This window comes from Cebus imitator, unplaced genomic scaffold (genome assembly GCF_001604975.1).
Source record: "Cebus imitator isolate Cc_AM_T3 unplaced genomic scaffold, Cebus_imitator-1.0 Scaffold408, whole genome shotgun sequence".
In the NCBI taxonomy this organism is placed as follows: Eukaryota; Metazoa; Chordata; class Mammalia; order Primates; family Cebidae; genus Cebus; species Cebus imitator.
In genome coordinates this window covers 2,618,148-2,643,789 of record NW_016107723.1, presented here as the reverse complement: position 1 = coordinate 2,643,789, position 25,642 = coordinate 2,618,148, and the positions used below count along the sequence as shown (strand labels likewise).

Sequence of the window (25,642 nt, the reverse complement as noted above, 5' to 3'; positions counted from 1 at the left end):
TAGCAGCATCAGTCCCTGAAACATGGAACTGGCCAAGATCATGATGTCATTCCCACTGTGGCCATGAGTATTCAAGGGCTAAATTGCTTCTCATCTTGCATAAATGCCTATTGTTTATACTATTGAATATATTGCCCATGTTTAATGTTACAGAGATATATTAGCATTTACAAAAAATTAAGAAAATTCACCTTGTTTAGAAATATATAGAATATTTCTTTTCTAAAGTATGGCAATTTATATGATAAACTATTCACTGCAGTTTGATTCAACTCTTAAGATAGCTAAAAGATGCAATTCTAAGTTCTTTAGAAAATAATTTCTGTAGCCTATTAATAGAAGAAATTTTCCATGTACATTAAGCTTGATTAGCTATAAACTGTAAGAGAGTTTAACCATAAACATTTAACCTATTATATATAATAATTTGTCTGCTTTGTGGTAAACAATCTCTATAAAAACAATAAATGTCTTCTCATGGGCTACAGAGCCATGCTTCCTGTGTGGCTGCACCTGTGATTTCTGCCTTTTGGAACTGTGGCTTATTCAGGACTGTATCCCATTTCAACTCTTCTAATGGAAAGGAGTTTGTTTAGTGAATTTATGTTTTACAAATTTCTTCCCTCAAAGGAAGTCAATGTCCATTTTATTGCAGCACCCTTACAACATTTTGGTGATGTAAGAGGCAAAAGTTGTTTCCACAACTTAGTAATGAGGAAACCAGTGTTTATTGAAGTTAAGTGGTTTAACAGAAGTCATTTGGAGGTACAGAATAGACTCCCTTATCTACATTTTAAAAAAACTCACTCAGACCGTGTTTTTCACACAATTATAGTCATAGTCCCAGAGTACAATAAATTCTTCAAGTCCGTGTGCAATACAGATACTGCTGCTGAAGACATTGAGTTTTCTGCACATGTTTGATAGTGCCATGTCTCAGAGGTAATCAGCATTTTTCTAAAGCTTTCTGTTTTAAGTTACTCTTGCTAAACATGACTTTTAAAAAAAATTGTGTCTCCTTGTTCATCGAAATAACTATTTGATTTTTTTTCTGCCAATGACTGGGAAAGGACATCATATTAAATGGGTTGAATAGGATAACTCTTATATAAAGAAAAACTAATTATTTTTTATTTTGTTTAGAGATGAGGTCTCACTCTTGTCACTCAGGCTGAGTACAGTGGCCTGACCATAACTCATTGCAAATTGGAACTCCTGGGCAAAAGTGATCCTTCCACCTTGGCTTTCCAAAGCACTGGGATTAAAGGCGTAAGCCACTGCACCCAGCCTTAAAGAAAAGTTCTTAATTGCACAGATTTGTGCAAATAGCAATAGGGACAGATAAAGTAGTTCACAGACAATTGGTAACCATTTGTGGTTGAAGCAAATCTGAACTCTGACTGGTATTTAACAGAGACTGGAGCTGCTCTGTACTGATAGGAAGAAAATGGTTCAGCTGACATGATCCATTTCTGGTTCTCCAGAAAAGGGCACCATGTTTCAAAGATATAAATAGAAGAGACAAAAGAAACTAAATCTATGCCAAGACCAGGACCACTTCTCTAGCCTTTCATGACTGAGGCTTTCTTCAAGAAAGGAAAGATTGGAAACTAATACCAAATTACAGATTACACAGCTATAATTTACTTCAGGTTTATCAAAGCACATGTGTTGTGAAATTTAAGATATTAAGCGGTCTTGTTGTAAATGTCAGCTTTTTGTTATTGCCTCCAAAAGCCCTAATTAAAGGACTTTATCTATTTATTAATAGTGAAAACCAGGTGGACCAGACATTAAGATTACACAGCACTTTCACAAGCACTAGCTTGGCATGAAAAAACTGTCATGAAAGCAATCATTTCATTAGCAATTCTGGTTAGATTTAACACATGTGTACCCATTTTATAGGGGGATCTAATATAGTTACTAAAAGTGTCTTTTAATAATGTCTTTCTTGTTTTAAAAGATTTGATAAAATGAATAACTGAGTGATTACTATTTTGAAACTATCTAAACATTATAGGTGTGTCCCTGTGATTAAATTTGGTCTATTGCATTCTAGAATGTATCTTTAAGCCATTCTCCTAGGAGCTTGGGTGAAGTGCTAAGATTATTAAGATATTTGAATAACTGTATCCAGATACATGCAATTCTGGTTGATTATTTTTGACCTATATTGTCAAAGTTCAGTCAAACACAAGTTAGCTCAACTTTATAATCAGGGCCTCTCTCTCTCTCCCTCTCTCTCGCTTTCTCTCTCTCTCTCTCTCTCTCTTTCTCTCTATTATTTTTAAATGAATTAACTAGTTGACTGAATTGATAGGATATGTTTAGGAAAGTAGTTAAACTGGGTGTTGTGTATAAGCACATCTTCAATTGTCAGAACTTTAATTCTGATTAACTCAATTTAATCAGATTATGTAGGGACATAGACAATAACTATGTTATTTTCTTCTATTAATTGTTGCTTTTCTTTCCTACTTGAAAAGTGGATTTTAGCTTTACAGCAGCCTAGTAATTATGCCTGAGTTTATAGATGGCTGTGTGTCTTATGCAGAGCTCAGTTTCCAGCTGGTAAGTGCTGTAAATGTAGGAAATGGAAGTTATATTATGATTTTAGAAAGATCCAAGTGAAATTCCCTGAGATACATTTGAATTTAATGGCTATTAAAAACATGCATTTGTTATGGTTTCATTTTTGTTTTCTTGTGTGAAATTCGGGGAAGTCTTTTTTTCCCCTCTCTCTCTTTTTGTTCATGTTCCATGATACCTATTTCAGCTTTATGTCTCCTTTTCACTCCAACAAGTCAGGCCAAATTGAGTATGTCTTTCAATTCCTAAGTTTTAGTCTGTGTATGTCACTGTAATTTCCTAGAAATCTTCTTAGCTTTAGTAGCTACAGATTTTTGCCTTGCAAAAAACAAAACCAAAAAACATAAACAAAAAGAGCCACATCAAAACTTGTTCCCTGAGGCATAATTTACTAGATAATAAGAATTATAAAATGCAAGAGAACTTGGTAAAATTTCAAATTATCTTCTAAGTTCTAGCAAGTAATAGTAGCCATTCCATAAATTTAGTTTGCTCCCTTTTTCCGTGAAATGAGAGGCCAACATCAGCATCACTATGGAAATTTAAAGATAAACTATGCTAATCTCCAGGTATCACAGTTTGCCAAAATGATTTGTCATAAGGCACAACACTACTTGGTTTAGGGCATAATACATAGACTACCTAAAACAACACAGCAGCAGCCATTTAGTAAACATTCTTAATTATCTTGTTTTGAAAATAAAAGTTGGGCAGTCTCTGTTGGCTTGCTGTTTTCCTTGCACAGGAGATACACCCTGGCCAGCTCAGTGCAATTAATAAAGAGTTTGCTCAGCCCTTTGTCCCTGCGTCTGGGAGATCATTCACATCCCATCTCTGTAGAGTGCTTACCAATGCAGTAAGGCACACCAAGTACAATGGAGTTTAAAATACTCCCCTGTCAATGACCAAGGCCCACTGGCTTGCTCCTCCCCTTCTTCCCTCAGTATATTATAGTTCAGTTTTATCTGGTTTACAGATTCCATGGAAAAGAGAAGACCCAGATAAAAGTCTGGAGGTTATGCCTGAAAGGAGTCAAACAGAAAAAGAAAGTTTTCAAGAATCCAGTATTTATCACCCCATATTCTGAAGGTGTGGGTAGAGGAACCTGGATAAAATCTAGTGACTAAGAAATTGTAGCAGAGGATTTAGTACAATGAAAACAAATGGTAAGATAACAACTGGTTATTTTAAACAAAACAAAACTGGCACACGAGGGACAAAATTAGAAAGCAAAACACAGTAGTTAAACGTTGAGGATAATGTACACACACAAGCACACATACATATATATGTATGTAATTCATAGATAAATGTTTTCCTAAACATTTTCCAAGATAATTACACTACAGTGTAATTACAGCACATTAATTCTAAACATGCTCAAAAGAGTAAAAGAATGGAATTTGCTGGTGAAACTCAAATAGAATTAGTGGCTTCAGGAATTGCGTATTTATATCACATTTAAGGATACAAAGTTGCATTGGTTAGGAATCAGTAAGTTGTAAGAAATAAAAGCACAGATAAAACCAGCTAAGAAAAACACAAAGGGATTCATTGGCACACAGTACTGGAATTGAAGAGATATTCTTCAGTTGTAAGAGATTTAAATAATCTCTTCAGAATTCTGTTATTCTGTCTGTATTCCTTCTTTCTGTATGTTGGCTTCATTCTGGAGATAGGCTCTTTTCAGATGACATGGAAGAAGATTTCTGTTAGCTGAAACTTTGATATAAAGAGTTCTTAATTTCATTGAAACTTGGTTACCTGTAATTCTTTGGGTTAGTTCACTTAATTGAGGTCCTCCAGAAAGCAAAGCCTGGAAAAAGAACTTGTATGTCAGTAGTTATTTGGGAGGCCCTTACAGATAGCAGCAGTGAGGGTAAAGTCCAATGGGAAGGCAGGAGAAGCCAAGACCAAGGTAAGTTACTGAGCTGGTCACTTCTGTCAGTAATAGGGGCTCCATCTGCCTGAGGAGGGCACTAAATACCTTTCAGAATTGTCTACCTGAGGATGGACAGGAAGAGGCATTTGGCCTTGGGCTCTCGTTGGCCACTCACTGAGGGTTATCCAGGGTTATCACCCCCAGCCACCATTGTGTGTGTGCCGAATGGGAGCCTGCAGGACTCTCAGGGCACGGAGAAAAGGCCTGACCAGTTGCTTGGGGCGAGACACTGTCCGTACCAAGAGAGTTAAATCAAACACCTAACTGATTACCAGAGCCATGGCTGAAATCAGAGATGAAGCCAAGGGAAAAGGAGGTTGGGTAGCCAATAAAACATAGAAGCCATTTGGGGTTAGGCATAATTGAAATACATTTGTAATAGAGCTACCTGTGTTTGAATCTGGACTCCATCACTTGCTGTGTGGGTCATTTTTGACCAGTTTCTCAATTTTTTCATTTCCCTGTGTCTTATGTTTTATTTCTCCATTGTTCATTATAAAATGGAAGTGATATGTGCTTCATGGCAAGAATTTAATAATTAGCGCTATTACAGGAAAACTGTTTGGTGCATTTACCTGGAAGATACTAAGTTATGTAGATCAGGAGGCTTGTAATCTCATTGCATAACTTTAAAAAGACTTTGATAAAAATTATTTCTGTTGAACTATATATCAATCCTTGAGTTAATTAGGGCAACAATTCTATTTATTTATAAGTAAGTACCTTGAGACACAGAAAGATTGTTTTAATAAAAATCTCTAAACCACCATGGCATGCCTATTCTACACATGTACCCCAGAACTTAAAGTATAATAAATAAGTTAAAATATATACATATATATATATATATATATATATATATCTTATCTATCTTATCTGGTAAGGGACAGTGCCAGTTTTCTGCCTCCTTTTCTCAATGCTTAATCTCATTCCTTCATTTTTAGCAAATATTAAACTAACTTGGTCTACAATTTGCACATATTTACCTACAAATACAAGTAATGGATCCTAGGCCTAATTGCAGTGGACTAATACCCGTTTACTTACTGAACTTGGTGAGTAGCTCATTGGGTATCATTGATTTTACTGTTGAAAATTGGGCAAGGACTTGCCAAGTCATTTTCCCATGTCAGAGTTCACTGTAGAAGGGCCAGTATAATTATCTCCACTGACTTCTAGCTCTTAATTAAATTAGTGATTTCTGTTGTCTTTCTTAAAGTTCTTAGGAAGCAATTTACTTTTCCAATAATTCCAATTAAGCATGAACTTTTGGATGTTATTTTAAAAAAAGAACCTAAGTAACTTTTAAAAAGCATACAAAGGAGTTTATAATTCAAAGAGTCAGAACCAGAGTTATATAAACTATATTAATCCAAAATTCATCATTTAACAGAAATGTTGTTAGTGACAATAATTTAACAAAGGTTATTAGTGTCGGTTATTTATTTAATAAAAAGTATATTCCAGTTTTACACAACAGCTTAAAACTTATGACATGTTCTCTCTTAAATATTTACGTAATATTTATTTTGTGCGTAGCATTTCTCTAAGCCTCTTACGTATGCTAACCTATTTAATCCTCATAGTAGCCTAATGAGATGGGAACAATTATTATGTCCATTTTATAGAGGAGAAAACTGAAGCACGCAGAGGTTAAATCACTTGCTCAAGGTCACGTCACTATCGAGTGTCAAAACCTAGTTGTAAACCCTTGTGAAGGGCTCTCACATCTGTACCCTTAAATCACCTTACCTATTTCCTATTCAAAAAAAAAAAAAAATGATCCTAGTAATTTTAGACAATACAGATGCGTTTTATTAGAGCCAGGATTTTTGTTTTTTGAATTCTCCCAAGACCGTTTAAAGTAAACATATATAGTAAAACTACCTCTTGAAGAATTCAACAAGATATATGAAATGGACTACCACGGATAAAATGTGCAGAGATGTCTGTGTTTATTCTACATTGTCTACTCATTGTCCTGATACAAGTTTTCATATCCCATATTATCCATGCTATCTTTAGTTGCTAAGGTCAGAAGTCTAAGTTAGTTTAACAAAAAATAAAATTTCTTGGTAGATATAACTGATCATCCTAAATGTTAGTGCCAGTTTGGGAGTTTACCTATCCAAGACATCTTAAAAAAAAAAAAATCTTTCTTCATCTCTTGTCTTTGCTTTCCTCTTTATTGGATTCAGTTGGCTCTCTACATGTCACATCAATGTTGACTCTAAAAATGACAGAATTGCATAATCATTAGGGCCCTCAGTCTCTGAAGGAAAGCTTCTTCCATGCAGTGTGTAGATTAATTCCAGAAAAGGACAGCTTGGCTCTGCTTGGGTCATGTGTCTGGTCCTGGAGTAATCATTAATTCCAGAAACATCTGGTACTTGTTTGGCCAACCTGGGATCAACACATTATTAGAATCACATCAAATAGTTTAGGAGCAATTCCCAAGAGAAAAAGAGTATTCAATTAGAAGAAGAGAAAAAGCAAACTATGTCACTGATAAGTTATTGTTTCTTTGGGTTCTAAAGTGTTCAGGTCTCTTTGAGGCACTTCATGATGAGAATAATGGTAATGGACATTACTGGGCCCTGTTTTCTTATTTCCCCAGAGAGCAAGACAGTGAAGATTAATCATAAAGACTCTGCCTATTATTTATCATCTCACTTAAAGGAAAAAAGACATTTTTATTATGATGATGAGCCATAAATTTATGGCTCTTCTTGTGATTAATAAAAGTTATTTAACTTAAAATGAAAATATTGGCTGGGTGCAGTGCCTGTAATCCCAGCAATTTGGGAGGCTGAGCTGGGAGGATAGCTTGAGCTCAGGAGTTAGAGACCAACCTAGACAACATGGTGAAATCCTGTCTCTAAACAAATACAAATACAAAAGATTAGCCGGGTGTGGTGGGGCACAGCTGTAGACCCAACTGCCTGGGAAGGTGAGGTGGGAGCATCACCTGAGCTTATAGAGTTCAAGGCTGTAGTGCACCATGATTGCGCCACTGCACTCCAGCCTGGGGGACACAGTAAGGCCCTGTCTCAAATAAATAAATAAATAAATAAATAAAATTATTATAATCTAAGATCTTTGTTGTGAATGTAATACTATATAATAAAACACGCCTGATAACATGTAAGTTCATCCTTTCTTCTCCAGTCTTATCTTCCGCTATTCCTTTAAACTCATTTTTATTCCAGCTATAGTCAAGTATTGGAAACTCCCTAAATGTGCCGTCTTTTTACATGGTATTATGCTTTTCAATGCATTGCCGTTTCCTGCAATGCCAGTACTTGTCTGCCACATACCTTGGTTCTAAAGAAATCTTCCTATCCTTTTCTCTTATAGTATTTTAGGCTAGGAATGATGCATGCCTCAATTAATAAAACAAGCCCTATGGAAGATAAATAGTATTGTTATCCTTTAATTACATTTGAAAAAGTTAAGGCACTAAAACACTGCATAGAACTGGTAAATAATGGAGTCAAGATACAAAGCCATGCAGGGGGATTTTCAAACCCATGTTCTTAATCACTGCAATATATTGGCTTTTATGTAAAGGATGCTTATTAAATGAATCGACAAGTGATTATTAAGAACAAACCCTAATACTGTGTCATAACAAATGGGTAAAAATAAGACTTAAAATTAAAAAGAAACCAAAACTGATATCAATTTACTTAAGACAGAGAAGTCAACTCTTTCACATTTCATGAGTGTAATGTTGATTGGCCAGAGCCTTTATAAAAATGTGAGGATATTTTTGCAGAACAAATAACATGCTTCTGAGAGGAATTTTTCATCTATTAAATCATAGCATTTAATACACACACACGCACGCACACACACACACACACTCACACCCCTACCTTTCCAGTGTGACCTGTTAATTCAATATTTACATTTTATATTTATTGTTTTCCTTTTGTCAAGAGTTAAACTTATGGTAACCCACATGCACTTATTTTTCCTTTCACAAAATTTTGCTAATATTTGTCCTTTGACATTGCAGGAGTGAAACCTGACAGTACTGCTGAAACAGTGTCTACTTTGGTTTGAAATTCACCTGGGTTTAGTGAGGTATGACACAGAGGTATCCAAAAACTGTCAGTATGAAATTTCTTTTGCCTGATTAGTACTGGCTTCCAAAGCAAACACTTCAATTAGATTAGATTACAGTAAGATACTAGGGAATGCAAATAAATGAGAGATGATGGGTTCATGCAAAAACAAACAAACAAAAACCCTTAAAATCAGTATGGAGCCTCTGCAGAAGCAGAACTCTGTCCAAAGATTAATAAGCTTTTGACCTCAAGTAACAGAATAGACAGCATGTTCCATATCCAAGGGAACTTTCCCTATGCTCATTTAACATCTATATGAAATCCAAATTTAATCTCATTTTAAAGATCATTATTCATCTTAATTTGCTGGCTTCTCCCTAGCTGGAGCTAAATGCTCCTATTTTTATCTGAACTCTGCCAATTACCTGATAAATCTTTCACTGTCATTTAGAATATATTATTCATTACCAGGAACTTCCTTGCCTTTCCTTTATTCTTTAGATTAAACTGCTATTTTGGATTCTTCATATTATATATTTTGAGATGAATTGCAAAGAGGTAGTCACAGAAAACATTATTTTATCTTAAAATTAAGTGCTTTTTTTCATTATCTTCATCAAATACTTAACATCAGGTGTTTAGAATCATGCTTCTATACCCCTAACTTGTTTAAACCCTTCAACATTTACACCCTATTCAATGTGTTCATTTCATATAAGATATGCAGAAATGAAAGGGACCTATGGAGATTTCTCTCCCAACATTCAGGGCCTTTTATATACTAAGATTTCCAATAAATCCCCTTATCATTTAGGCTAATTTGCTCCTATTTAAAAGATATAGTAGTACTGGTTGCCTACAATATACTCACACCCATCTTCCTATTCTAGCACACTCACACTTCTTTCTCTATAACTTCGTGGGTTTGTGTAGAGGACCATAGCAACAGGTGATGATCCAAAGGACTCGCCCTCTCTTTTGGAAGACTTGATACCTAATGTGTGTTGACATCTGATAGGTTTTCCTAAAGCTCTTCTCCAACCTGAGCTTATATCTATACCCGCTGACTGAGGTCTTATCATTTGGTGGATCACCCCAACCCAGCAAACCCTGCACCTAGAACCCAAGAGCAAGAAAGAATATCACTGATCTTGAATGGGATTTTTAATGCTGGAATTTACTTCTGAAACAATTCTTTAGATCTGAACTATTAATACCATTGCTTATGCCTCTACTGAACTCCAGACCAAGCTTCCTTTGTTGTCAGCTCCTGTAAGCCTCAGTCTGTCACAACTCTGCCCACTACGTTTCTTTCCTGGCTTCAATCTACTGGACCGTTCCTAAACGTTTTCTCAGTCGATATCATTATGCCCATCTTCACAGTGAGATCTGTGGCCCTGTTCTATGATCTGTACGTGAATAAGATACTGGACTGCACATAGCAGAGAATTGATAAGGTGGGAGAGTCACTTTTTTCCCTTCGCAACAGAACCATGATTGCTAATACATGGGTTCACATTAGTGTATCCTTTGTGCCCAAATTAAAACTTGACAAGGAAGTGTCCTGCCTCTTGAATAACAACACGTGTACATATGCCTATAGTGAGCTCCAACTCTGTGCCATGTACTGCATGAGAAATTTGACCTACAGATTTCTAGTTGATCCTAATTATGACCATTATTATCATAATTTACGAGTCCTCTGTGCTGTAGTAGATGTTTCATACACTTAATTTTAATTCATACCCAGTACAAAGTCATAGTCAGGCATTATTCTTTATATTGTAGAGATAAGAAAACATTCTGAGATGTTAAAAATGAATAGCAGCAGAGCAGGAATTTTGACTAACAACACTAGTGCTCTGACATCCTAGGACAAAATTACAAAGATAATGAGACAAAAAAATAGAAATTAAAAAAGCAATACACATCTCTACTTTGTTTATAGGTTTATTACCCTGTTGGACACGCTAGTAAACAATAGCATCCTAAGTCTGAAAGTAATAGAATGATGAGCCTGATTGTCACTACAGGCAATGTGCCAGCCTTTTAACCAGACTGTCCCCTCACTTTAGGCCCAAAACATCCTCTTCTCTTTCTTTCTCTCCTTCTCTTTTTCTTTCTCCATAGAGAAACATGGGTATGGGCAGTAATTGTGAAGATAAAATCAGGCACAGTATAGAAGCAATTCTTACCATTCTGTGGCTCATACCATTATTGACCAATTGTTTTTTTCATCATTTCAAACAAGTGAGTCTTTACCTGAGCTCTCAGTGAGAGCTGCTTTGCAATAAAAAATTGCAATAGTCTGTTGAATTGCTGTTGAGATGCACTAGAGTGTGGCTAAATGTATTGTCTTTGATACTATGGATAATGGAGTTTGTTTACTCTCGTAAGGTTAGTATTATTTACAGTAAGATGATTTCCCTAGAGATACTATATTACTGTGGAATACCCTAGATTCGTAGTACAGTTCCTGCCAAGGTTCTGGGCTTGTTATACCAATGCCATCAAATGAATGCATGAATCAAAACACAGATTCAGAAATTAATGGAAACATGAACCTGAAGATTCTCATTCCAAAACCAAATTATCTTTTACTGTGGTGCAGAAAAAAATATTGCTCCAAGTGAGAGCTTAGTTTAATTTGCTATTGAAATATTAAATTTTAAAGATTATTGGTACTTTAAAATAAACTCTTTTTGAATTTTTTTCAAAATAACAGATTGCTAAGAACTCAGAGAAATGTAAATTAGAACTCAGAGAAATGTCAGTGAAATGGCCATTTCCTATTTGAGGGAAAAAATATGGCCAGGAGCAAATCTACTTCTCTCCTTGTAAGTAAAGGAAAACATCATTCATGATCTGCAATTACATTAATTCAGGGTGTGCATCTCCCAAAAGACACTAATTGTACCTTTTTTTTAGTTCTGCTTTTGGGACAATAGGACAGATCACAGCTCAGAGCAAGAACTGGGAAAGAAAGATGCTGATTTGTGGCTGCGTCTTCTTTCCTGACAGTTTTAATTTCCTGTATTTCACTTAACATCCATTGTTTTCTTCCTAACTTTTCTTTTATTCTGATATGTAGTTTTATGGACTGAATGTTTGTGTATCCCCAACCTCCAATTAAAATGTTTAAGCCCTTACCTACAGTGTGATAATATATGGGGACAGGACTTTTAAGAGGTAATTGAGGTTAAATAAGATCATAAGCAGGGGGAAGGGGGTGTCCTAATTCACCAGGACTTTTGGATTTATAAGAGGAGGAAGAGAAATAGATCTCTTTATTCTTCATGTGCATATACTGATCTCTTTATTCTTCATGTTCACAAAAGGCCATGTGAGGACACAATGAGAAGATGGACATCTGCAAGCCAGGAAGAGAGGCCTCACCAGAAACAGATTATGTGGGCACCTGAATCTTGGACTTGCCAGTCTCCAGAAGAAAAGAAATAAATTTCTGTTGTTTAAGCCATCTAGCCTGTGGTACTTTGTTACACTGTCCCGAGAAGACTAGTATGTGTGGTTTGTATTTTTAATATGTTGAGGGGCACACTGAATAATGCTGAAGAATGTGGGCTTTAGAAATTACTTGGATGTATATCCTGGCTCTGCCAGTTAGTAAGTTTGCAAACTTTGGCAAATAATGTAACATTATCTTTGTCTAAATGTTCTCATTTGTAAATCAGATTAAAAGCAGCTACTTCATGGCATTGTTTTAAGAATAAAATAAGAATAAAATAAGCTAATACAGTGGCATAAACTTGGGACATGAACATTTTTGAAGTTGTGGACTATTTGAAGGAAATCAGTTTTCTGAACCTGAACTCCATGTGTACTGTGGCTAAGAACTTGTGGCTGGAGGAGGGGTCATGCCAGAGTGTCATGCTTGTTTCCTCTCTCTTTTCACAAACTTTCTTTTCCACACTCCAAAATAAGGTACACCTCTTACTCACCCAGGATCTTATTGTGCAATTTTCACTAAATGCATAAATGTTCCTATGCCAAACAAAGGAACTGTATTAAATGGTGGTGTTAGTGTTGAAATGATGAATGGTAGTAATAATTAAAAATATTTTTTCAGGTTTGGTGATTTCCAATGTTTTGCTTTCAACAAAATTGATGGAGGACCTAATTGAATTTTCAGGTGAAAGTATTAAGAATAATTAGGGATGATTAGAACCGAGAAATCTTTTATTTCCATCTACTTCTGTATGTGAACACAATTCTTAGCTTGTCATGTCCTTGTCACAACTTTTTCTTGTTATATATTTTTAGTTGAGGGTGGCGGGTCTCAAATTGCTTTATGACCTAGCCTCAGAAGGCAGAAAGCATCATTCTGGCTGTAGTCACAAGCCAGCCCAGACTCAAGGGGAAGACACACAGATGCCACCTATTGATGGGGAGCTATCAATGTCACATCATGAGAGAACATGAGGGGCAGGTTATATTATTGCAGCCATCTTTGAGAAATACAAATTGCCACATATTAAATGGGAGAAATTCTGTAACTTCAAAACTGCAAGGAACTTTTTGTCTCTATAAGCAGAGAAACTTAAATTTATCTTTGAGATCAGTTATATTCTTTGTTTTAGGGGAGAAATATAAACATTTTAATAGGGCTTTTCCTAAGGTAAGCTAATATCCCATCCTGGAACAGAAATATACCATAATAAAAAGTGGAATTATTCCACATTATAAATAAACTTTTTCTTGCTTAGCAATGAAGCCACCTCTCTGCAATTTGTTTTCTTTCAAAATAAAACCTCCCCATTTTATCTCCTTTTAGAGTCCTTGGGAAGTCCTGGTTCTGAATCCTAGTCCAAACAATTATGCTGAAAAATACTGCTGAGGTAGAAAATAAGTAACAAAAGTAACAGAAGATGAAATCTCTTTTAAATGTAGAAATCCATGTGTTTTAGACTTAGTCTAAGAATAAAAGTATATGCCCTCTAGATGGCAGCAAATTAAATCTTTTAAAACATTAGTACCTCTGCTAAAATAGAGGAAAAGGGAAATCCTACTGGCAGCTAATTTATAAGAGAGAGCTAAGGATATTGATAGAAACTGCAACTTGCAAAATGCACTGGCAAATCAGATAAACTTACCCAAAGAAAACGTGACTACAGACCACATTGATCTCTTAAAGTCAGTCTCTTTTAACATCTATTCCTTAGGACCCATATATCTGTAGGTCTTGTACCCTGAAACATGCAAACTGATCCAACAGTAACTCCCCACGCTCTTAATATGTTTTGAAAATGCACTGACTGTGACAAAGACCTGCATAGTTCACAACTTCTGACCAGTCCTTAACATGACCACCCTGTGACTAACTCTAGCACCCCAAACCCCTTAAGTACACTTCGCTGACTCCCTTTGCTGTCCATTCTTCCTTACTGCCATGCAGGTGTTCACAGTGGTATTGCTGATGAGCTTTATTTAATAAATTATTTTTAAAATTTCATATTTGGCTTATAAGCTTTTCAACACATCAGTGAGACATGTTATTTTCAAAACTTGTTAAGGTATTATCTTCAAAATTGCCTGTATATCAAAATAGATTTATTTCAGGTACCATAAGCCAAACGTTAACAGTGCACAAAGCAAACTATTAAATATACATACCAAGAAAGATGCTTTAATCAAACTTTAAACAGACTCTATTGAGCCCTCTTTCTGTGTAGGCCTCATCCTTGTGCTCTGTCTTCAGCCTGTTTAAATCAGACTTAGCAAAGAATCCTGCTAAGTCATCAGCCTTCATATCTGATCAAGTTCCTCATCCCACACCCTTGATATCTAAGTCCTTGGCCTGCCTTTAGCAAGAATCCTGTTCAGTCCATTTAGCAAGAATCCCTCTAACTTTGATATCTCCTGTTAAAAATTTTCCATCCACTGACATCCTCAATCACTCTTTAGTTTATAAATCCTTGCTCATTTTTGTCATATTCACGATTTGAGCACAGTTGCTCTCCTATGTTACAATAGTCTTCAGTAAAGTCTTTGTTACTGTTTTAACAAGTGTCAGAAGAATTTCTCTTCAAAAACGCCCTTATTTTTTAATGCTTTACTTATTTTAAAAAGTTTAGCATGCCACTTAGCAATCATTATAAATGGCTTTAAATCACATTTAAAAAAATTACTCTAACAGAAATATACTTCTAAAGGTTCTCTTCATCATTAGTCTTCTCATTTGCATGTTTATTACTGCATTTATTAACTTCTTAAATGATCTAATATCTTCAACTTCAATCCACTCTACAGTTTTACACACTGAATTTCTAGGCTTCACTACCTAATGAGTGAAAATAGTTTCATATTTTGTATTAGCCCATTTTCATGCTGCTGATAAAGGCATACCTGAGACTAGGAAGAAAAGTAGGCTTAATGGACTCACAGTTCCAGGTGGCTGGACAGGCCTCACAATCATGGTGAAAGGCAAAAGGCACTTTTTACATAGCAGCAGCAAGAGAGAATGAGAGAGAAGTGAAAGTGGAAACCCCTTATAAAAACATCAGATCTCATGAGACTTACTCACTACCAAAAGAACAATATGGGGAAAACCACCCTCATGATTCAATTATCTTCCACTGGCTCCCTCCCACAGCACATGGGAATTCAAGATGAGATTTGGGTGGGGACATAGCCAAATCATATCATTCCACCCTTGGTTCCTCCCAAATTTCATGTCCTCATGTTTCAAAACCAATCATGCCTTCCCAACAGTATCCCAACGTCTTAGCTCATTTCAGCATTAACTCAAAAGCCCACAGTTCAAAGTCTCATCTGCAACAAGGCAAGTCCCTTTCACCTATGCGTCTGTAAAATCAAAAGCAAGTTAGTTACTTCCTAGATACAATGAGGGTACAGGCATTGGGTAAATACAGTCAACCCAAATGGGAGAAATTGGCCAAAACAAAGGGGCTACAGGCCCCATGCAAGTCTGAAATCTAGTGGGGCAGTCAAATCTTAAAGCTCCAAAATGATCTCTGTTGACTACATGTCTCACATCCAGGTCATGCTGATATAAGAGGTGGGCTCCCACAGCTTTGGGGCAACTCTACTCCTATGGCTTTGTAGAGTATAGCCCCCCTCCTGGCTACTTTCATGGGCTGGCATTGAGTGGCTGTGGCTTTTCCAGGCACATGGTGCACGCTCTTGGTAGATCTACCATTCTGGGGTCTGGAAGTTGGTAGCCCTCTTCTTATGGGTCTGATAGGCAGTGCCCCAGTAAGGACTCTGTGTGGGAGCTCCAACCCCACATTTTCCTTCTGTGCTGCCCTAGCAAAGGTTCTCCATGAGGGCCCTCCCCCTACAGCAAACTTCTGTCTGGGCATCCAGGCCTTTCCATACATCCTCTGAAATCTAAGCAGAGGTTCCCAAACCTTGATTATTGACTTTTGTGCATCCATAGGCTTAACATTACATGGAAGCTTCTAAGGTTGGGGCTCCCACCCTCTGAAGCAGCAGCCTGAGCTGTATCTTGGCCACTTTTAATCATGGCTGGAGCAGCTGGGACACAGGGCACCAAGTCCCTAGACTACTGACAGCATGGGGACCCTAGGCCCAGCTCACAAAACCATTTCTTCCTTCTAAACCTTTGGACCTGTGATGGAAGGGGCTGCCACAAAGGTCTCTGACAGGCCCTGGAGATATTTTCCACATTGTCTTGGTGATTAACATTTGACTTCTCACTACTTTTGCCAATTTCTGCAGCTGGCTTGAATTTCTCCTCAGAAAATGGGATTTTCTTTCCTATCACATTGTCAAGCTGCAAATTTTCCAAACTTTTACGCTGTTTCCCTTTTAAAACTGAATGCCTTTAATAGCATTCAAGTCACATCTTGAATGGTTTGCTGCTTAGAAATTTCTGCCAGATATCCTAAATCACCTCTTTCAAGTTCAAATCTCTAGCACAGGGGCAAAATGTCACCAGTCTCTTTGCTAAAACATAAGAAGCATCACCTTTGCTCCAGTTGCCAATAATTTCCTCATCTCCAGCTGAGAGCACCTTAGCCTGGATTTCATTGTCCATATCATTATCAGCATTGTGGTCAAAGCCATTCAACAAGTCTCTAGGGAGTTTCAAAGTTTCCGACGTTTTTCTGTCTTCTTCTGAACCCTCCAAATTGTTCCAACCTCTGCCTGTTACCCTGTTCCAAAGTTGCTTCCACATTTTTGGGTATCTTTTCAGCAGTACCCCACTCTACTGGTACTAATTTACTGCATTATCCTGTTTTTACACTGCTGATAAAGACATACTTGAGACTGGGTAATTTACAAAAGAGGTTGAATGGACTTATAGTTCCATGTGGCTACGGACGTCCCACAATCATGGTGGAAAGCAAAAGGCACTTCTTACATGGTGGCAACAAGTAAAAGAGAGAAGTAAGAGAGAGAAGTGAAAGCAAAAACCTCTTATAAAACCATTAGATCTCATGAGACTTATTCACTACCATGAAACTAGTACCAGGGGAACTGCCCCTATGATTGAATTGTCTCCCACCCGATCCCTCCCATGGCACATGGGAATTCAGGATGAGATTTGGGTAGGGACACAGCCAGACCATATCATGTTTATTTCAATGTTCACATATTTCTTAATTGTAAGATCCCAGGTCTCCCAGTTTCTTCTGAATGCCCTCTGTTTCTATAAAAGTGTCAGGTAGGTAGCCATTTCTGGGCATCTAAATATTATTCTACTTTTAATTCTAGCTCTCTCCCCATCAGGGTAATTTGTTGTCTCTGAATCTACCTGATGAAGCTTTAGAAGTTTTTTGTTTGTTTGTTTGTTTTTTGAGAGGGAGTTTCACTCTGTTGCCCGGGCTGGAGTATAATAGCGTGATCTTGGCTCACCGCAACCTCCACCTCCTGGGTTCAAGCAATTTTCCTGTCTCAGTCTCCTGAGTAGCTGGGATGACAGGCTTGTGCCACCACGTCTGGCTAATTTTTGTATTTTTAGTAGAGATAGGATTTCACCATGTTGGCTAGGCTGGTCTCAAACTCCTCACCTCGTGATCTGCCCACCTTGGCCTCCCAAAGTGCTGGGATTACAGGTGTGAGCCACTGTGCCAATCCAATAGCCATCAAAATAAAAGAAAGAGGTCAAATAAATTATAGTAAATCCATACCATGAAATTCTATCATACATGGTACTATCATAAAGGTAGCCAACATGAAATTAAGTGTGATGGTTATTACGGTTAAATGAGCAAGGCAAACAAATATCCACAATTTCGACTTAAATACTTCAACTACAATTTTTGTAGCTGGATGACAGTGTCATATATTATATAATAAAAATATCCTAATTAAAGAATGTTGAAGGCTTGTTTGTCAGTGCTTCCACTCCACGTTCAGCTTTCAGCATGTCCTGTACGCTTTCTCCACTGGTAGCATTTCCCTCTGCTCTCTCGACTCACCTATAATGGTGAAGTGCTATTGTTTTCTCACTCATGCAAAACTCCTCATCGAGGCAGAGGCTAGGTTGACCCTGGTCCAGCCTCAATTTTGGATAGGCCCTGAATGCCTGAACCTGAAGGTTTGGGCTTTGCCTTGTTTTAATGGGGTTCTTGAGAAGAAATAAAGTTCTTACTCCTCTCTTTTTGGCAGATTATTTTTATTTCTATCCCTCCCTCTGGTGGCAGTCAGTCATCTTAAGGTAGGCCATGGGACAGGACGGTTTGCTGCTCCTTCAAGGATTTTTTCTTCTGTAACAGATAACCTTTGTCACAGACTGGAGGGCAAGAGAGTTTCCTGCCTCAATCCCAGAGGCAAACTGCTTTTGTTTTGTATAGCAGAAGGGTCAGTGGAGGCAGAAGGGTAAGCATTCCTTCTTCTTTCTCAGTGACAGTCTACCACTACCAAATGCTTTTTTTCTGTTAAGGAAAAATTTGGTAAATGGGTGTAGACTCCCCTTACTTCTTAGGCTTCTAGGGCTTCTAAACTGTTAAGCTAGTCTTCCCTTGGCTTTTAAGAATTCATTAAAATTTCAGGTGTTTCTATCTTCTTTTATGACTGCTCTTTTTTCCTTCTGTGCCCTTTGAAAAGTAAAATGATTAGTGTATCCCATCCTTTTTCTGAGGGGCTTGTTGCTCTTTAGAATCAATTTGCCTAGTTGCTTTATAGCAACCATAGCTATAGAAATGCAGTTCTCTGATGAAAAAGAAGTATTTTTTCATATTATCCAGCTTTGTTGTTGTTATTGTTGGAGTCCCCACTCCAACAATAGACTACATTTTATTTGGCTTTCTATGTTCTGGGTAGAAGCAAAATTCCCAATACTCTTCATTATTAATGGAGTTGTCTTTCCCTGTATGCACCCAAGCCATACGGATTCTGGTATTGAAGCACAGTAATAAGAATTGTTACCTATTCCTCTCTGTACCCAAGCAGTACCTGTTCTGGTATTGAAGCACAACAATAAGCCCTATGACTTCCCACTGTCTTTCCTACCTCCTAGGATTCCTTTTTTTTTTTTTTTTTTTCACTTATCATGAAGCAACGCAGAATCAAGCTCAGGCTTCAGGTCAGTGATTCTTAGTTCTTTCTTCCCAGGCCAGGACTATTAGAGGGAGCAACATAAAATCTTGTTGAAGAGCTAAATTGTCTAGTGCTGTCTCTCCTGGAAAGTCACCCTCCACGTATACTTGGCCTAAAGAGGTTATATATCAGCCTAAGAAAAGAAAACCAATAAGAAGTTGCATTTTCATTAAAAAAAAAAAAAAAAAAAAAAAAAAAAAAAAAAAAAAAACAAAAAAAAAAAAAAAACAAAAAAAAAACCAAAAAACAAACAAACAAACAAAAAAAAACTATGCTTCATATCCTACCATGCTTACATTCATTCTCTCCAATAAAATTTTTAAACCTGAAAAAATAATCCTCTGGTTCTCATGCCCCCATTAAGGTGGAAAATAATAATCTGTTCTTGAGCTGGGATGGAGTTTCTAGAACAATAATTTATAGGTGTAAAACACTTCACTTAAGGACACTCATTGGGACATTGATTTCTGATCTTTGTGCCTCCAAATCTTTCACTGTGGTCTTCTGCTCTCAACAATTTTCAGGTTGTTTCTAGTGAGATCGCCCAGTTGGAAAGCCACCACAAAAAAAGGAAGTCTGGAGGAAATGGGGAATAGACAGTTCCGTTTTTTTTTCCCCCCATTCTTCCTAATGAGTATTATTTAATAAATAAATGCTAGCATTCTTCGACTTCCATTAAAATTACTCTGGTGCTTCTTGTCTGTGTTAGCAGTTAAAAAATCTGGTTTTAGCTTTTTTCCACCCCCCTTCCCCCAGCACGTGGAAGAAAAGAAGGCAAACAACCTTGGAAGTTCTCAACTGTCGACCTCCTGCGAGGACGTTTGCCTCCTGCCCTAAGAGAAACGTTCCCTCTGGAGGCTTGGGCTGCAGGCGCCCCTTGTGGCCGCTGAGTGCTCCGACGCCCACGCCGCCGGCCTTTGGGCTGGCCGAGGCTGGGCGGGCTGCTCAGGGCACTTGCGCTGTCGCCGGAGTCGCGCAGGGTGAGCCATGTACGAAGGCGCCCCCCGGCGCTCTGAGGGCCGGGATGCGGACCCGGGGAAAGTGGAGTCGTGGGTTGCGCGGGCCCGGCCTCCTAAGCACTCGAGGGCCAGGGAATCCTCGAAGTCCTCGAAGTCCTCGAAGGCCTCGAAGAAGTCCTCGAAGTCCCTGAAGTTCCCGAAAACACGCCCCTATCTGAAGCTATTTCCAAGGGCCTTGATAAGATTCGGCGGTTTCCGAAAAAGGAAAAAAGTCCAGCCCTCCGATTCCGGAGAAGTGGACAACAGTTTGGAGCAGCCCTGTGGTGTGGGCTGCGTAGCCAGCCCCTGCTGTGAGTGTTGTAATAACATTCGCTGCTTCATGGTTTTCCACTGCATCCTGGTCATCTGTCAAGGTGAGCCTGAAGGACGTGCTTTGTTGTGGCGAGGGCCGCCCCTCGAGGAGGTGGGAGAGGGGGGATGGCGAGGATGCCCTGGGCTGGCCCAGCCTCAGGCTGCTGTCTGACTTCTCAAGGCTCTGTCCGATCAAAGTTTAGCCGCCCAATGGGTTTACCTCGCCCGCTGCCTGGGCAGCAGATTTGTCAAGACAAGGGAATTGCAATGGAGAAAGAGTGAGGCAGGCAGAGCCGGCTGTGTGGGAGCCCGGAGTTTTCATATTACTCAAATCAGTCTCTCCAGCATTCTGGGATGGAATCAGAGTTTGTAAAGATAATTTGGCGGGTAGGGGCTCAGGAAGTGGGAAATTGGTATTAGACTGGTATGGAATTGGTAGTAGTGATCCCAGTAAATATATCCATAAAGATGGAGTTTTGGGATTGGTTTTTATCACACCTGTAGTCTTGAGTGAAGTGCTGATCCTTTTGCCAACAGAAGATGGATCATAGTAATTCTTGGCAAGTAGTGGTACCATATTTAATAAAGCTGTCACCTGTTCTTGACTGGGATGCAGTGCCAATTGAAGCATGTATGCTGGGAGCCCAGGTGGCTGCAGAACTTGACCTTATGGTAGTGATGATAACTATAAGGACTCCACTGTTGATGAATAATTTCGAGTGCCCTTCGTACTCACACAAAGCAAATAACAAATTCTGTTAACTGTCAGCTCAGGTCATGGCCTGAGAGCTTGAGGGCTCCCATCGAAGCCCTAAAATAAATTGGCACTTTTTTTTTTAATATCACAGAGGTGATATTTCTGGAAATTACACACAATATGGGTTGATGAGTTATAATGACAGTTGAATTCACAGTCTCACCAAATTACCCACGCGAAAGATAGGGTGTTGATTTGTTAAAAAAAAAAAAAAAAAAATAGGTCCTGAAACTTGGAACGAGGACATCTGACAAGGAGCAGATGAAACTGGCATTTTTGATTCCCCAAGTTATTCTGAGCCTCCTTTGTTGGTAGAAGAGCTTGCCCCCGGTAGCTGAGGAGGCTAGTCTTTCAGTTTACATCTGTGAGAAGCTCAGCTGGAGGTCTTGAAAAGAAATGCTTATTCTTCTTAAGATATACTACAGCCACTCCTATTGCCACTAGATCCATACTTAGAGTAAATTCTCAGTATGCTCCAGGGCAAGAGGTACATACTGAGACCCAGGGACAAAGAACTTACACACAGAAATAATATTAAGGCTTTACTAATGTATTGGCAGAACCCTGGAGAAGTGTGTGAGAATGGATTCTGTGAGTTATTAGATCCAGAGGGGCAAAACAAAACATTGGATTCTTCTGAATTCATTGATACAGTCTTACCTGCTAGAGATAACAGTTTTAATGTGTGAGCACATGCACCTGGAGATGGCTCTAACAGTTTACATGATTGGTTGATTGAAACTTGGACTTAACAGTAGCTTTAAGTTAATGAGGTTGAGATCTCAAAATGCCCCAGCATGATGTGTAGGAAGGAATTCAAGTACTTACGGAGGTGAGGAAGTCGACTAGATTTATCATGTGTGACTTGCACCATCTCCTCCCCAACTTACCCAGTAATGTTCCACAAAAGGGCCTAGAAGACACTCTTGTCACTACAGTATTGAGGGATACATCAATTAGAGAAGAACTGGCATAATAAAAAGCCCTGTGCCTGCTTTCTTTTTAAGCTCGATAGGATTGTATGGAATGCTGCCATTAAAATAAGTTCTGAAATTCAATGGAGTCATGGGGGTCAAGTGGCAGCAATTATTGTCTTAAGCAAGGTGGGCACCAATACCATTAAGGGTGGCAGGTAAGTGCAGGCAGTCACCACACCTGGGCTGTGCTGTCATCAACAAGATCTGGATCTCAGTTTGAGTTGGGGAAACAGTGAGGGATTCCCTGGGCACTATACTTCAGTCCTGAGGGAAGCAGCTGTTCTTTATAGCTGCTTTTCCTATATTCTTTATAGTTCTCCTTACATTTTACTAAATAATACCTTGTTATTCAATCCCCTGCTATAGTTAATAATTATCTATATTAAACTTACCCCGTATAAATTACTTGTTTTGTCTATATTTTAATTTAACCCAAACTGATATATATTGGTGTTACTTCTTCTTTAAGTGTTTGGTGTAATTCATCAGTAAACTATCTGAGCCTGTACCTTTCCTTTTGGCAAGTTTTAAAAATTACTAATTCAGCTACATGTATAGATATCCAGAAATTCAGATTTTAAAAGTTCTTCTTTGAGTCATTTTAGTAATTGTATCTTTCTAGGATTTATTTCATCTAAGTTGTTAAATTTTTAGCATATAGTTGTTTATAAAGGTCTTTATTATTATTTTAATGTCTGTAGGAGCTGTTGTGATGTCCACTCTGTCATTCATTCTTGGTCTTCTCTCCTTTATTCTTGATCGGTTTAGCTTAACCAATGATATGGTTTGGCTGTGTCCACACCCAAACCTCATCTTGAACTGTAAGTCCCATAATTCCCATGTGTTGTAGAAGGGACTCGGTGTGAGGTAGTTGAATCATGGGGGTGGGTCTTTCATGTGCTGTTCACATGACAGTGAATAAATCTCATGAGACCTGATGGTTTTATAAAGGGAAGTTCCCCTGCAAATTCTCTCTTGCCTGATGCCATGTAAGATGAGACTTTGCTCTTCATTCACCTTCCACCATGATTTTGAGGCCTGCCCAGCCATGTGGAACCATGAGTCAATTGTCTCTTTCCTTTATAAATTACCCAGTCTTGGGTATGTCTTTATTAGCAGCATGAGAACAGACTAATACAACCAATTTTTATGATTTTGTAAAGGACCAGTGTGCAGAAAGGTGTTAACATACCAGGCCTGAAAAAGGTCTATCTGCATGGTTGGCTCTTGACTGCCATCTTGGCAGTTGGATTTTTGCAATGTTCTCACCATTGCCTAACTGGTTAGAAAACAGTTCACATAGGTTGTCACAGTTTAAAGTTGAAGGAATTAAATGTGTACTGTTTGACTCCAGTGGGGGAGATTCTTGACTTGCACCTGGTTTCATTCTGACTTTGGCCCATACAACTTTTCCCTTTATTGCTTTTGCTTTGTAGGTCACAGCTATGAATGAGACTGCATCCTGAGACTTTTGAATCCTTCTAGTGAATCATTGAAACTGCGGTGGTCTTTGAGATCCCCAACAACAACAACAAAAGAGTTGTTTTGTTTTTGTCATTGTGGGGTTAAAGTTGGCTTCTTTATATGCAACTTTTCTTTTATAAAATGAAAACCAATATAATTTACATACCATAATTTTTTTTTGAAGTGAACAATTTAGTACACTTAAAAATATCCACAAAGTTGTACAACTGTTATTACTAATTTCAAAGTATTTTCCTCTTCTAAAATAGAAACTCCACCCTAATTGACTCTACATGTATGAATTTAATTATGGACTCTCAATTATACTCCATCAATTTATATATCTATCCTTATTCCAGTATCACACATAGCTTTGTAGTTGGTTTTAGATTTAGAAAGAAAGTATAAGTCTTGAAACTTTTTCTTTCTCAAGATTGTTTGGGCTATTGTGGGTTCCTTGCATTTCCATCTCAATTTTAGAATAAGCTTGTCAATTTATGCAAAGTGCCAGCTGGGATTTTATAGGGATTGTGAGGAATCTGTAGGTCAATTAAGAGATTATTGCCATGTTAGCAATATTAAATCTCTGAATCCATGACATGTAATGTGTTACCATTTATTTGGGCCTTTGTTTTCTTTCAGCGATGTTTGGCATTTCCATAGGCATGTCTTGCAATTCTTTTGCTCACTTCTTTTGGATTTTCTTTTATTTTAAGCATGTTTATATCTAGTATGTGGAAATACAATTTGCATATCAGTCTTATATGCTGAATCTTGATGAATTGTTTTATAGCTGTAGCATTTTGTTTTGTACATGTGTGGATTCCTTACACTTTTATGTATACCAGATCATGTCACTTGTGAATAGTTTTACTTCTTCATTTCCAATGTGGATGACTTTTATTTCCTTTTATTTCCAATACAATGTTGAATAGAAGTAGTACAAGTCGACATCTTTGTCTTGTTCCTTATCATGGGAAAGCTTTCAGGCTCTCACCATTAAGTATACTGAGGGTTTTTCATATATAAAGTTATCAGTGTGAGGAAGTTGCTTTCTATTCCTAGCTTTGAGTGTTTTTATTACAATAGTGTGTTGGATTTTGTCAGATGCTTTTTTCTTTTGGCATTTTGATGATAATGTGGTTTTTATCCTTTGTTTTATTAATATAGTGATTAACCCTAATTTCATATATTGAACTAACTTTGCATTAATGGGAAAAATCCCACTTTATCAGGTTTACCGTCATTTTTGTAATATGCTGGATTCAGTGTGCTAGTGTTTTGTTGAAAATCTTTACATCTATAGCCACAGGGATATTGTTTTGTTGTTTTCTTTTGTTGTTTTTTGTTGTTTTTGTTGTTGTTGTTTTTGGTCAGGATTTGATGTCAAAATAATGCTGGTCTAATAGAATAAATGGGGAATTGGAGTGGGGATTGTAAAAAAGAGAGAAAAAAATGATTATGGAAGTATCTTATTTTCTGGGAAAATTTGGGAAAGAACATTTGGTAGAATGGTGAAGCCTTGTGGCCTTGACTTTTCCTTATGGGAAGTTGTGTGTGTGTGTTTTTTTTAAATTGCTAATCAAGCTGTATATTTGTTGTAGATCTATTCAATTTTTCTATTTTGTTTTTCCTGAGCCAATGTTTACAGCTGTGTCTTGATGGGAATATTTCCTTTGCATCTATGTTTCTAACTGTTGCTCTACAATTGTTTAATAGTATTATAATCTTTTTGTTTTCTTTATAATCAATAGTAATGTTCATTATTTCATTCCTCTCTTTATGAATCTGGAGTCTCTCTCTTTTCTCTTGGCCAATGTAGCTAAAGGTTTGTCAGCTTTGTTGATGTTTACCGAGAATCTAGTTTTTATTTCATTGATTTTTCTCTGTTGTTTCTATTTTATATTCTATTTATTCACATTCTAATCATTCTTCTTTCTCTTCTTGATTTGGATCTAGTTTTTTTTTTTTTTTTTTTTTTT

General features: G+C 37.6%; 1 protein-coding gene across 1 annotated transcript in view; it reads left to right on the top strand.

Annotated features, from left to right (window-relative positions):
* The first annotated feature begins 20,139 nt into the window (after nucleotides 1–20,139).
* SLCO6A1 (solute carrier organic anion transporter family member 6A1) overlaps nucleotides 20,140–25,642 on the top strand; it is a 124,073-nt gene continuing 118,570 nt past the window's right edge. The window contains exons 1-2 of the mRNA XM_017509158.2: nucleotides 20,140–20,205; nucleotides 20,287–20,524. Coding sequence (XP_017364647.1) covers nucleotides 20,140–20,205; nucleotides 20,287–20,524 — 304 coding nt within the window. The remainder of the gene's footprint in view (nucleotides 20,206–20,286; nucleotides 20,525–25,642) is intronic.